This window comes from Miniopterus natalensis, chromosome 1 (assembly GCF_054644295.1).
Source record: "Miniopterus natalensis isolate mMinNat1 chromosome 1, mMinNat1.hap1, whole genome shotgun sequence".
Lineage (NCBI taxonomy): Eukaryota > Metazoa > Chordata > Mammalia > Chiroptera > Miniopteridae > Miniopterus > Miniopterus natalensis.
The window spans coordinates 130,621,663-130,634,904 of NC_142081.1; the positions used below are offsets into that span (position 1 = coordinate 130,621,663).

The 13,242-nt window shown below is 38.8% G+C and overlaps 2 protein-coding genes across 3 annotated transcripts in view; one reads left to right on the forward strand and one right to left on the reverse strand.

Annotated features, from left to right (window-relative positions):
* The window catches only part of RBM17 (RNA binding motif protein 17), a 43,756-nt gene extending 35,814 nt beyond the window's left edge, over positions 1–7,942 (reverse strand). The window contains exon 1 of one of the 2 annotated variants that reach the window (XM_087825850.1): positions 7,896–7,942. The gene's annotated coding sequence lies outside the window, so the exon portion shown is untranslated. Of the gene's footprint in view, positions 1–625; positions 743–7,895 lie in introns of those variants that run through there. The other variant, XM_016219754.2, reaches the window with a different exon arrangement.
* The window catches only part of LOC107542443 (pre-mRNA-splicing factor 18), a 28,818-nt gene continuing 22,998 nt past the window's right edge, over positions 7,423–13,242 (forward strand). Inside the window, exons 1-2 of the mRNA XM_016219755.2 lie at positions 7,423–7,615; positions 11,123–11,200. Coding sequence (XP_016075241.1) covers positions 7,550–7,615; positions 11,123–11,200 — 144 coding nt within the window. The 5' untranslated portion in view covers positions 7,423–7,549. The remainder of the gene's footprint in view (positions 7,616–11,122; positions 11,201–13,242) is intronic.

A 13,242-nucleotide genomic window follows, 5' to 3' on the forward strand; every position in this document is an offset into this window, starting at 1 on the left:
CAAGAGGTGACGCTCAGAAAATGCCTGCTTGTTGTTTGAACACCAGAGCTAAAACATCACTTTCAAAGGACAAGGACCGAGGTAACGCCGGAGCCACGTCTTCCTTCACCTGTCCAGGAAAACAACTCGTCTTTGAGGGACATCGACTTCAGGAGTTCCACGGCCCGGGAAGGAAACAGCTGCTCTCTTCTCCACTGCCTTGGCCTCAGAGGGGTGAAAGTGACACAGGTGACACAGGCCTGGCGACCGGGGTCTAGGGACCCGGCAACTTTTACAAAACATGACCAATCGAGGGGAGAGAAAAACGTCCTCGAGTCCAACGCAGACGGAACCAGACGGTAAAAGGAAGAATCGGGAGAACAGAGGCAGAGCTCGAGGCCCCGGTAACCCGAGGTAAATAGGAAAGCGGCGGCGGGGAGCAAAGGGAAACAGAGGGTCGGCGGGACGGGGGTCCGCCTGGAGTCCGCGGGCGCCGGCGGCTCGGGGGACCGGCCCGGGTCCTCCGCCCCAGAGCGACGCGGCCTAAACCCGTGGTCTCACATCCAACCCTCCCCCGGAGAGGCGCTCCCGCCCCCCTCCCCGCCGGGCCACCCATCTCAGTGCCTCCCCCGGGGGTGCTACTTACCCGGCCGGCCAGGCCGACTCTCCCCATGGGCCGCGGCGGTGCACCAAGGCCCAGGCGCCGCCGTGAGGCAAGGCTGGGCGCACTCGGCCTAAGCCCGTGACGGCCGGAACCGCAGCCGGCGCCAACCCCTACGCCGAATCCGCAGGGCGCGTGCCAGAGCGGGGTCAGGTAAGCGTGCGGCAGGGAGAGACTCACCTACGCCGCAGTCTCCTGGCCACGGCGCCCCTTGCCGGCGGGAGGACCGCACTGCACCGCCCCTCCGTCGGCATCCTACGCTTCCGCCAAGAGGTGTCGCGGTGGCGCAAGTTTGTGAAATTTCACAGCTTTGCAGTGACTCTGGATGGCGAGGAAGAGAAATGGTGCAAGGACGCAAAGATAGTCCTTGGGAGCCAACTGTGTTCTAGTAGGAGAGAGGGGGAGAATCCTTCCAGTCCTTCATTCTCATTCATTCAAAGCAATTCCATTCATCTGGATGCATGTTGTTGAACATTAATCACCATTAGGTGAGGTGAATGGAAAAACTGATGCAAAAGAAATGGCAACAAACATTGAATTAACTATACGACTAAGGAAACGATACGGAGCTTAAGGTTACATAAATAACATAAAGCCTCACAATTTAAAAACGATTTAACAAAAGTTGGGAGGAAAAGAGAAAATGGGATTTTGTGTAAATATGATTTTCATATCTATAATCGTGGGTAAAATATTTCAAGCTGGTAAATCAAATAGAGATTTTAGTTTATATCTTTAAGACAACGGAACATACTGAGAAAGAATATAATCAACTAAAATATGGCAATTGAGAAAAAAGAAAATAAAGAAATATAGTAAGGAGTGAATAGACACTTTAAAGAAATAGATGATTAAGGGCACCAGGTAATTTATAATTATTATTTGTAACCCACAACAAAAATACAAACCTTTCAAATGATCAAAACACAGACATAAAACTACAACAAATCAAACAAAATCACATAGTGAAATAAGTGAAAAAAATTACAAAACAGAAAGCCTAACAATATGACAGAACTAAGATCAAACATCTTACATGAATAAACATAAATGAGCTAAATTTGCCTATTTAAAATATACAGCTTCAGATTGGAGCACAAATCATAACACAACGCTATGTTGTATACAAGATAGAGTGATTTTGAAAGTTTGGAAATACAAGAATAGAAAAGCTATCTCAGGAATATGCAAACATAAAGAAATCAGGGCTCGCAATCACAACCTTACACAGGGTTGATTTCATGGCAGAAAGCACTGAATGAGACCAAGAAGAGCATTTTATAATCATAAGAGTTACAATTCACAATGAAGATATAGGAATATCTATGCACTGAATAACAATTTCATTATTCATAACAAAGATTATAGGATATATAAAGAAAATAAATAGTCTGTACCCTGACACAGAGATTACACCTATTCAAGTATCCTTGGAACATTCACAACTACTGGCCATATTTTAGGCTACAGATAATATCTTAATATATTCCAATAAGTAGAATTTTTAAAAACTAGAAATTAGTGACAAAACAGAAAATAAAATATTCCTACTACTTGGAAATTTTTTAATGTTCAGATAACATTTGGATCAAAAAGGAGAACAAAAAACCAAATAGACAATACCTAGACAAGTATGAAAATGACATATCAGAACCCAAGGAATTTTACTAAAATAGTACTAATTAATTAAAAAGTTATAATAATAAACTAAATTAATTAAGCACTCATGTAAGAAGTTAGAAATACAACAAAATAAACCTTTGAAAAGCAAAAGGATGTAATTAATAAAGATAAAATCCTAAAACGAAGATGTGTAAAACAGAAAAATATAGAATTAAAACAATAAATCTAAGAACTGATTCGTAGGCAATAAATAGGTGAACTCTTAACTGAACAAAAAAAAGGGGAGAAAGCAAAAATATACAAAATATGGAATAAGGAAAATTAACTCCAGATGCAGAGGAAAGTACAATTAGCTTAAGAAATGACTTTGTTCAGTTTTAGCAAATACGTTGGAAAATCTGGATAAAATAAATAACTACAGGACAGTATAATTTCTTAAAATGGACTTTAAACGAGATATAACATTTTAACAGACCAACTGCCATGGTAGAAATGGGGAAGAAGAGCAAAGAGCTACTCTCCAAAATAGCACCAGGTCCAGATGTTCCCACAGGGGAATTTTACCAGGCCGTTAGGGCCAATGAATTCTGAGGTACTGTTTCAGACCCTAGAAAAAGAAGGAAATATTCAAATGTCTTGTATGGAGCCAGCACAGTTGTGATACCCAACAAATATAGATACCCAAAGAAAACTGTAGGCCATTCCCACTTATGACTCTAAATCTAAAAATCCTAAATAAAATATTAGTACAGCATTAGGACAGAAATCCTCATTCCTAGATTAATGTTATTCCCAGAGCTTCCAGGACCAGCCTCACCTCATGAGAAGGGGAACATTCTGGCGGTAAGACAACATGCTTAGGACTAGAGTGCTCAGGCTAAGCTTTCAAGGAATGCTTAAAATATCATCAACCAAAAAGGATAGGGAAAGTCATTTTTGGAATACGATATGTTCATTGAACATTTAAGAAATAAAATGAGTTTACTGAGTGTCTTTGATAGTTTCTGGTTTTGGGCTTAGACAGCAAAGACAGAAAATGTCTGGACTGGGTCTCCCACCCCCTGATTAAAGCACAGGTGGGTGGGCAAAAGCCTTGACACTGAGAAGGCAGGAAGCCTTGGGGACACTCCAAGTGGAATCTGCTGTGTACGAAGCTTCTCTAATTTGCTCGATGTCTCCAGTGCGCAGGCTGTTTACTACTACTGCCCTCCTTCTGCTTGGAGTTTTGTGCATTTCCAAATCATTAAGTCACACATTGACTGACAGCTTTTTGATGTACACACCATAGATGCAGTCACCTTCACTGTTTGGGAATTTTCTAGTTTAATTCTCAGGAGGAAATCTTTTTCTTTCTCATCTCTTAATATATTAGAAACATCCTTCTTACTTCCACTCCTGTCCAAGGTAGCTAATATTACTTTTAGTTTACAAACTGAGAATCCAAGGCTTAATGAGATGGAGGACTGTAACGCAGGACGTGCAGTTAGAGGAAGGACAAGCAAATTGTGGAGATTCAGAGGAGAGACAAGACCAGAGGCACAGCGGGCCAGCCCAGGCTGGAGAGCAAACGCACCTAGTGACACCTAGTGAAACAAGTTGCATGATTTTTCTCCAGCAGTGCTGAGCAGCCTGGAGGAAGGAGGGCAGAAAGTAGATGGTAGAATTAGTCAAAAACTAGAAATTAGCATGGCAGATGTTCTAGAAAGAAAGGAGATGAGGGAGGTGCTTCGGCTGGCAGGAAGCGGCTATAATGAAATGCCATCGCACACAGGACAGACAGAGACTGGAGCAGGACCAGGAGTGAGAATAAGTGAGTGGGTCCGCACTGGAAGGAAACATGTTAGTTAAGATGACAGTTTGATCAAAAATGATTATTCCCACGGACTCTGTGTAGTGATACTTTTCACATGCCATAAAGGATGATTTTTGTTCACTTTTATATAACTCTAAGCAGTTTTGTCCATTTTTCAGAATTTTTTTGCTTTTGTCCCCCCCTCCACATTTCCTTCCTTTCTAAGTCATCCTCTACAGTTAACCCTGCTCTGTAATGTTTATAACAGCAAAAAATTAGAAATGAACTAAATAGTCAATAATAAAGACAGTGATGACCTAGCTGTTTTGCTCAGTGGTTAGAGCATTGGCCCACGGACTGAAGGGTCCTGGGTTCAACACGTACGTGTTGGTTGGAGGCTCAGGTCACATGCAGGAGGCAACCAATGGATGTGTCTCCTTCACATTGATGTTTTTCTCTCTCTCCTCCCCTCCTCTCTGCCTTCCACTCTCTCTGAAAAGCAATGGAAAAAATATCCTCAGGTGAGGATTAAAAAAAAAGTAAAGACAGTGAAATTCAATTGAGTAATGGACAATTTATGGGAAGGAATCCCATTTTTGCTTTAAAATCATGCAAATATATGCAGAGAAAGTATGTAAAGGATACCTGCCAATATGGTTTTCTCCTGGCAGGTGGGATTATAGCAGTTCTGCATTTATAGTTTTGCTTATTTGTATTTTTTTGCAGAATTTTTATCAATTTTTTTAAAAATTCATTTCAGAGAGAGGAAGGGAGAGGGTGAGAGAAATAGAAACATTGATGAGAGAGAAACATAGATTGGCTGCCTCCTGCATGCCCTCTACTTCAGATTCAGCCCACAATGTTTTGGTGCACTGGAGGGAAGCCCAACCAACTGAGCCACACCAGCCAGGGCTGATATGTTATATTTCAACAGATTGAACCTATAAACAAATACGAGAATCCAGCTATATACTAATAACCTAGACACTAGGGGATTAAAAAAATTTAAAACAAAGTAATTCTTATTTTTTGTTTTGTTTTGGAAAATAGTTATTTTTTATCAAAAATATTTGTACTAACAAGTATGGGTGTATTATTTTTATTTTAAAATGAATCCATCCATCTTTTAAATTTTCTCAGTCTTCATTTCTAACAAGGAAAACATTGATCATTATTTGCTTATGACCCACATTAGGGAAAGCTCTTTAGGATACTCAGTAATTTTTAAGAGTGTAAAGGGCATGAGACCAACAAATTTGAGAATTATTGGATTATAGCATTTGAAGGAAAAAGATGGAGTGGGGGTGAGCAGCCCAAATAGGTAGAAATGGTACTGTATAGCCTTGCAAATTTTTTAGTTCTTTCATTCTGAAATGTAAGCAGCACTAAATGTTTTCTTAGTTAAATAAATATGTATGTCAGAAATATTTTCATAATTTAATTTCTGAAACCAATGATCACCACCTAATGTTATGATTAGATACATCATTTTTTTCCTTGGAATTTTAAACAGATGTCTAGAACAGTATATTTATAATAATATCATGTTACTCAATACAACAAAGTAGCTGTTCATAATTCTTGAGTAATGAATTATTCATATTAGGTCATCAGTCACATGTTTAAGCATGTAGTTTGGATGGTATTATTTTTAAAATGTATTAATCCCATTTCCTTAAAAATAATATATACTTAAAATTTTTATCTGCTTTTGATAGCTAAAGTGCATCATTAAGAATATTTATTATTGTACAAATTTGTAATTAGAATGAGGACATAGTATTCTCACATATTACAACTTATAAAATTTACTTATGAGACTTTTCTCAATAAGTCAAAAGGAAGTTTATTTACATTTACAGAAAATTCTAATAATTACTTCATTATATTTTAAGATTTTCAGTCTAATTTTTTTTCTTAGCCTAGCATTTAAGATTAATCATTATTGGTTCCTATCAACCCTTATTTGCTTCAGTCAGTGAAATTGTATGTATATATATGTATATATATATGTAGAGAGTATCCCAAAAATGTATACACACATTGTATAATGTATAATTATAAAGGCAGTGTTTATTAAAATACATTTCATTTTCAAAATTGAGCTATCAGCTGTTAAAGTGTGTATACACTTTTTTTGGAACACCACGTATATGCAGAATTTTATGTTCCTGAGTTTGGTTTTTTATAGTCTTTTCCTCCGTTCTCAACTATCACTTCTCACTGCTGTCATAGGTTGTCTACAGAAGTTCCTCTAGGGCCTTTCAAATCTGATGCTGATTTGGAAACCAGATAAGAAAAATGCTAAGCATAGTGTAGGAGTATGGAGCAGTGATTTTCAACTGATGTGCCACAAGAATTTTTAAAACATGCAATGCTTGACTATTTAGTCAGGGGCACTGACCTCTTTTCCCTTAGATTGTCAAATTAAAAAAATGACAACAGCCAACACAACAATAGCTGTCTGGTGTGAATGAATCAAAAATTACACCTTATTTTTTTGGTGAGATTGGCAAAAAATATGATATATTTCTTGGTGTGCCGCAGAATTTTAGTCATTAGTTTATGTGTGCTATGAGATGAAAAAGGTTGAAAATTGCTTATATGGAGACAAAAAAGACAAGGGCAAGAGGCAAAAGCAGAGTTGGAAGGGAAGGATCCAGTTGAGGGTCTGGCAGAGAGCTCCTGAGAGGCTAGACCTTGAACTAGGGAAAGATTTGGATAGAGGGGGGCTGTTGGAGAAGACTGCAGGTGGAAGGGGTGATGTGAGCCACAGCAGAGGCTAAGGATCAGACTTTAAGTGAGGGCTGCACTTCGTAGTTCAGAAATTGCTTTCACACCTGTCATCTCATGATTTTTACAGTATTTCTGTGAGGTAATTAGAGTGAGAAAGACAAATTTACTTCTGAAAAATACTTAAATAGATGTAGCAGCTTAACTTTACAGGGAATTTAACAAGCTAGCAATGAACACTGCCCTTTTACTTTATATTAATGAGCTGGTAATGTTCAGGTTTTTCTGTCTTTAGTACATTAATTTTGTTAAGAAGGTAACTTCAGAAACTCTAATGTGAACCTCTGGTATAAGTAGGATCTAGCTTTATTTAACATAATTGAGGTGTTCTGGTAGGAGGTTTTTGGACCTGAACTAGCAAGGTACGAGCAGGTGTAATAATATCATTAAAGATGAAGCAGGTGGACCTTCACACAATTCAAAAGACTGTTCACTTGTATGTGCACTAGTGAAAGCTACAGGCGCGCTGCCGGAGGGCGCCGCCAGGGGCCGCTCATCCACAGCGGCGTCGTCAACAACAGGCGCCCTGGGGGCTCTCTTTCCTCCTGTCGCTCACCTCAGCTTCCGCCGGAAGCTGTCCCCGTCAGTGTTGTGCTATAGTGTTTGGGTTTGCAGTGTTTGTGCGCCTTCCGCGCCCGGCGGGGTGAGGCTTGGCCGGAGCGGCCGGAGAGGGGAGCTCGAGCTTAAACCCGGGCAACAACATGGACATTCTGAAGTCGGAGATCCTCCGGAAGCGGCAGCTGGTGGAGGACAGGAACCTGTTGGTGGTGAGGAGCCTTGGGGTCGTGGGCGCGGGGTGTGTTGGGGGCGGCGAGAGGGAGCCCTGGAGTCAGAGGACTCGTACTGAGAGGATTCCGGGCGGGCGTGGGGTTAGCCAGAGCCTCACCCACTACCCTGGAGCGGCCCCTCCTGGTTCTTCCCTTGACACCTTACTCGGGAGCCTTAGGGAGGAAGTGGGGGTGTTGCGGAAAACCCAGGATTTTGGCAAAAATTACCCTCATTGCCCCCTATTCCCTCGCAGTTTCGCTAACGGCGCCGTATACGCACTCTGTCGGTATTCTTCGGAATTCTGCCCCAGTTCTTCTGGTTGTTCACGTCTGTGGTTTTACTAAGGGTTTGTGCCCAGCTGAAACATAGAGGAAAGGCAGACTCAGATTAGTTTTTTGAAGTCTTTGATTCCTTCCTACTAGTAAAACCGGTTATCTATTACATCCCCCCCCCCCCCCCCCCAATACACACAGAAAAGTCTGTTGGTCATCTCTTCACCGAAAGGAAGGCTAAAACTGTTGGAGAAACAGTGGGGAAAGAATTACATGATTTAGGAACTTCCTTAAGTTGATCTCTTATTACTTTATTGCATAACAGAAACTTAGAACATTGGTTCTCAAAGCTTTTGGTTTGAGGACCCCTTTACACTCTTCCAAATTATTGAGGATCTCAAAGGACTTTTGCTTATGTGTTTATCGATATTTACTGTATTAGAAGTTAAAGCTGGCTAAGGAAATAGACATATGAGTCCAGGAAGCACAGAGAGTCCCAAACAAGATGAACCCAAAGAGGCCCACACCAAGACACATAATAATTAAAATGCAAAAAGTTAAAAACAAAGAGAGAATCTTAAAAGCAGCAAGAGAAAAGCACTTACCCACAAAGGAGCTCTGATAAGACTCAGCCGATTTCTAAACAGAAACTTTGCAGACCAGAAGGGATTGGCACAAAATATTCGAAGTCATGAAAAGGAAGACCTACAACCAAGATTACTCTACCCTGCCCAGTCACTGTGGCTCAGCTGTTGAGCATGGACCTATGATCCAGGAGGTCGGAGGTCCGAGGTTTGACTGTTGGTCAGGGCATGTGCCCGGGTTACAGGCTCCATCCCCAGCAGGGGTGTGCAGGAGTCACCTGATAATGACACTCATCATTGATGTTTCTGTCTCTCTCCCTCTCCCTTCCTCTCTCTGAAATCAATCAATATATTTTTTTAAAAAATTACTCTACCCAGCAAGACTATCTTTTAGAGTTGAAGAAGAGATCAGGAGTTTCCCAGAGATGAAAAAGCTAAAGAAGTTCATCACAACTAAACCAGTACTACAAGAAATGTTAAAGGGACTACTTTAAGTAGAAAAAGGAAAAAAAGAAAAACTATGAATAGTAAAGTATAAGAAAGAAAAAAATGATCACTATCAAAGGCAAACACGTAGTAAAAGCAGTGGATCAACCAACTATAAAGCTAGTACAGAAGTTAAAAGACAAAAGTCAGATCATGAATAATTACAAGAATAAATTAAAAGACACACAAAGTAAAAAAAAGGACAAAAACATAAACATGGAGTAAAAATTGCAGTGACTTTAGAATACGTTTCAACTTAAGCGACCATCAACTTAAGATAGACTGCTATAAGAACTGAAGGGTTGTGGGTTTGATTCCTGGTCAAGGGCACATACCTGGGTTGTAGGTTCAATCCCCTGCCCAGTTTGGGCATGTGTGGGAGGCAACCAATCTATGTGTTTCTCTCACATTGATGTTCCTCTCTCCCACCCCTGTCTCTCTCTCTCCTTCCCCTTTCCCGCTCCCCTTTCCCTCTCCTTCCTTTCCTCTCTAAAAATCAGTGGGAAAAATATCCTCGGGATATTTTGGGAGTGAAGAACTGTAGCGTGGAATCCTGGACAATACAAAGGATTTAAGGACCAAAGTTCTAATCCTGCCTTTGTTACTCATGAGGCTTACTAATTCTGGGAATGTCACCTAACCATCTAATTAATGCTCAGGTTTCTCACCTCTACTGTGGGATTAATATTATATGCTCCCACCTTTCTCAGGGTAGTTTTGATATTCAGGTGATAGCATCAGTTCCTTACCCCAGGTAATATCTTCTTCATTGTTACATCTGTAAAGCTGTGCTTGATGTGTGGTAGATGTTTATGGAGTTAATGAACTTTAAAAAACTTTATTATGAAAGTTTTAAACATATACAAAAACATAATTGTCTGATGAGCCCATCTACCCCTCCCCTTTAAAGATTTTTAACTCTAGAAAATAAGAATGTTTTTGTATAGCCCTGGTTGGTGTGGCTTGGTTGGTTGGAGCATTGTCCTGTGCACCAAAGGGTGGTGGGTTCTATGCCTGGTCCGGGCACATGCCCAGGTTGTGGGCTCGATTCCCAGTCAGGGCACATGCAGAAAGCAGTAGATGGATGACCCTTGTTGTCTCTCTTCCTTTCTCTAAAATCACTTAGAAAAAAAAAGAATGTTCTTATATAAACCAAATGACACCCAACAAAATTAAAATTAGATCCTTAATATCATCAAATACTCCTTTCACATTCAAATATCTTGTATTGAGCCTGGCCAGTTTAGCGCAGTGGTTGAGTTTTAAGCTTTTAACCAGGAGGTCACAGTTCGATTCCCCATCAAGGCACATGGCCATTTGTGGGCTTTATCCCAGTAGGGAGCTTGCAGGAGGCAGCCAGTCAATGACTCTTTCTCATCCTTGATGTTTCTATCTCTCCCTCTCCCTTCCTTTCTCTGAAATCAATAAAAAAAATATTTAAAATATCTTGTATTGAATTATATATGCATGTATATGTTTTTACAGTTGGTTGGTTTGAATCAGATCCACACAAACTGCAGTTATTGCATTTGTTTATTATGATTCTTGGTTTCTTTTTATTGAGAACATTTTTATTACCCCAGCTTCACCCCCTTTTGATGCCATCCGTTGACTTGTTGGAGAAACGGGGGCTAGTTTGTAAAACTTTCCAGTGTTTGTTTCCCTATGGTGTTATTTAGTTATTCCTTTATTTCCTACATTTCCGGTAAACTGGAAGTTAGACCTAAATGTTTGATTAGATTCATATTTACCTTTATGGCAAGAATGCTGTATTGATGGTGCATAATGTTTTCTTGATGCCAAACTTGATCGGTGGATTCAAGTGTTGGCAGCCTGGTCTTTCCGTTGTTCACCATCAACTTTTACTATAATGGTCTTAGCATCCATTGACGGTCATTGCCTGAGTGAGTGAGCTTTGGACTATGAGGTGCTAAATACCTGAGTGGAGATGGTATTGAGGTACTATTATAATCACTTTATACTTCAAATTTAGACTAGAGGTTGAGGACAGATGGCATGTTCAGGAAATCAATATAATCTCTATGGAACCAAAAAAACCTGTACCAATTTCTTGAAAAACTGAAGAGTGTTTTCAGTTTGTTGATTAGGGGACATGTATTTTTACGCAATGATGGTATTATTAACTTATTTCTTTCTTCAATAGGAAAATAAAAAATATTTCAAGCGTAGTGAACTTGCAAAAAAAGAAGAGGAAGCATATTATGAAAGATGTGGCTACAAGGTATGAATTACTGCTTTTATGTTGAATTGTCTATTTCTGAGTTTAAATTTATACAGCTGTTGTTAAAGTGACAAAATTATTGATCTCTGTTCAATTTATCAATGTTATACATTAGCCTATAAATGAGAAGCCATCTGGAGAGGTATGAATTTTTGTTTTTATTTTTCTTTTTTATCTTGAATTCAGGAAAATACATGCATGACTTTTGGCTTGGAATGGTTTGGCCTTCTGTGGACAGCATGAAGTGGCTTGAGATCAAAGCTTGATTTTTTTTTTTTTTAATTAAGTTCTGAACCTGATGCTGCCTCATTTTCATCTCCCCACCACTCCTCTCCCCACCTCTCCCAATAAAAGTCTATTTTTAAAGGGCTAAAAACATTTTATTCAATAACAGTGGTATTGGCAGTGATATTTTCCCTGCTTTCTCCTGAATATTTTAAGCCATTGTTTTTATATTTACATTGTTAATAATTCCTTTAATTATTAGAGGCTCTAAGTACCTCTGCCTAACGTATAGTGCCGTATAACATTTATATGCTTTTGTGTAATAAGGAACCACATTTCAAACACTGTTCAGTCTATTGGATAGAAAATGTCATATTGAAATGTTTGTTAGAAACAAATGAGTTGTCTGGAAGACTACATTTTAGAAGCATGACTGAAATTATCTTTGAAATTACCTAGTTGAATAACGTATTGGGTTTTTTATTGGGAGGAGTTAAAGGTTATGAGTGAAGTATGTTTAATAATTTTTAAACCAAATTTCAGAGGCTCTTTGAGTTTTGCTAAATCATTAATTTGAAATCAACTTTTTGCTTGTGAAACACCAATATAAAATAATACTCTCGTGCATGTCCTGTTGAAAGTTCTGGAAATGATCTGGCATAGCATTTCTAGAGGAAGCATGAATAATACAAACGGTATGTATATGCATTTGGGTTTATTTTGTAGTGTTGGGAGAGGACAGGTTTTAAAAATGTAGTTATATTTCTGATAGGTTTCTAAAATATAAAAGTTTATATTGCTATTTTGATATTTCCCATGAATATATTGATTTCATTTGCTTCTAATTTAAATAATGTGTACGTTACTATAGAATATTCAAAAAGAAGAATTCTCATCTTTTGCTTGCCCTAACATTGTCTAACTCCAACCTGATTTGGAATAAGAATTGCTTACCCTGGGTTTAGTTTGCTGACTTGTTGCTTTCTCAGATCCCTAAATTTCAGCCTTTCAATTTTTGATAAGGTAGGAAAATAATTTAAAACAATGGCAGCAGTTTTGCTTTGCTTAGGTTGCTTTGGTGATAGGATAGTACCTCCTTGCTTATAGAGAGGAAAGCACTGAAGCAAAATAATTACTGTAAAGGTATTGCTCATAACATTGAGTTCAGCTGCCATTCCAGAATTAAAACTACTTTTCATTCTAAGATTTTTGGAGAAATGACCTGTTTTTATGCTTAAAAGGAAAGCACAGATTGTTCTTTCTAAAACATTTTTAATATTTCTTTCTTGGTAGTAATGAAAATACAGCATGTATTACTTTTATTTCTTTGTAGAAACTAGTTCCCATTTTTAAAGGCTTGATGCTGATTTGGTCTGTGAAAATATGGAAGTTTAGTTTTTTATTTCAATTTTCTGTTACATTATTAATACTGATAAACTTAACCGTTAACCAAAAAGTATAGAATCATAAGTTACATAATTTTAACCTTATAGCCTTTCTTAGTTGAATCTGAATTTTTCCTTAATGTTGATCTTCTTTTATGTTTTGTTAATCTTAATTCTTTTTGGCATTTTAGATTTGTCTTATGATCAGTTGGGAAACCAAATTTCAGTATCTTTATACAGACCACACAGTGGGGCTTATAAATTGCTGAACTCAATTTTCCCAAACTGTGACTTGGGCAGCAGACTCAAGAAAATATATGAAGAGATTTTTTCCCTTCAGGTTCATATCAACAAGAATGTTCACTCTTTTTTTTGTGTGGTATGAGTAGAGAGGTGCTGGTTTTCATTATTTTCTCATAAGGTTTGTAGCTC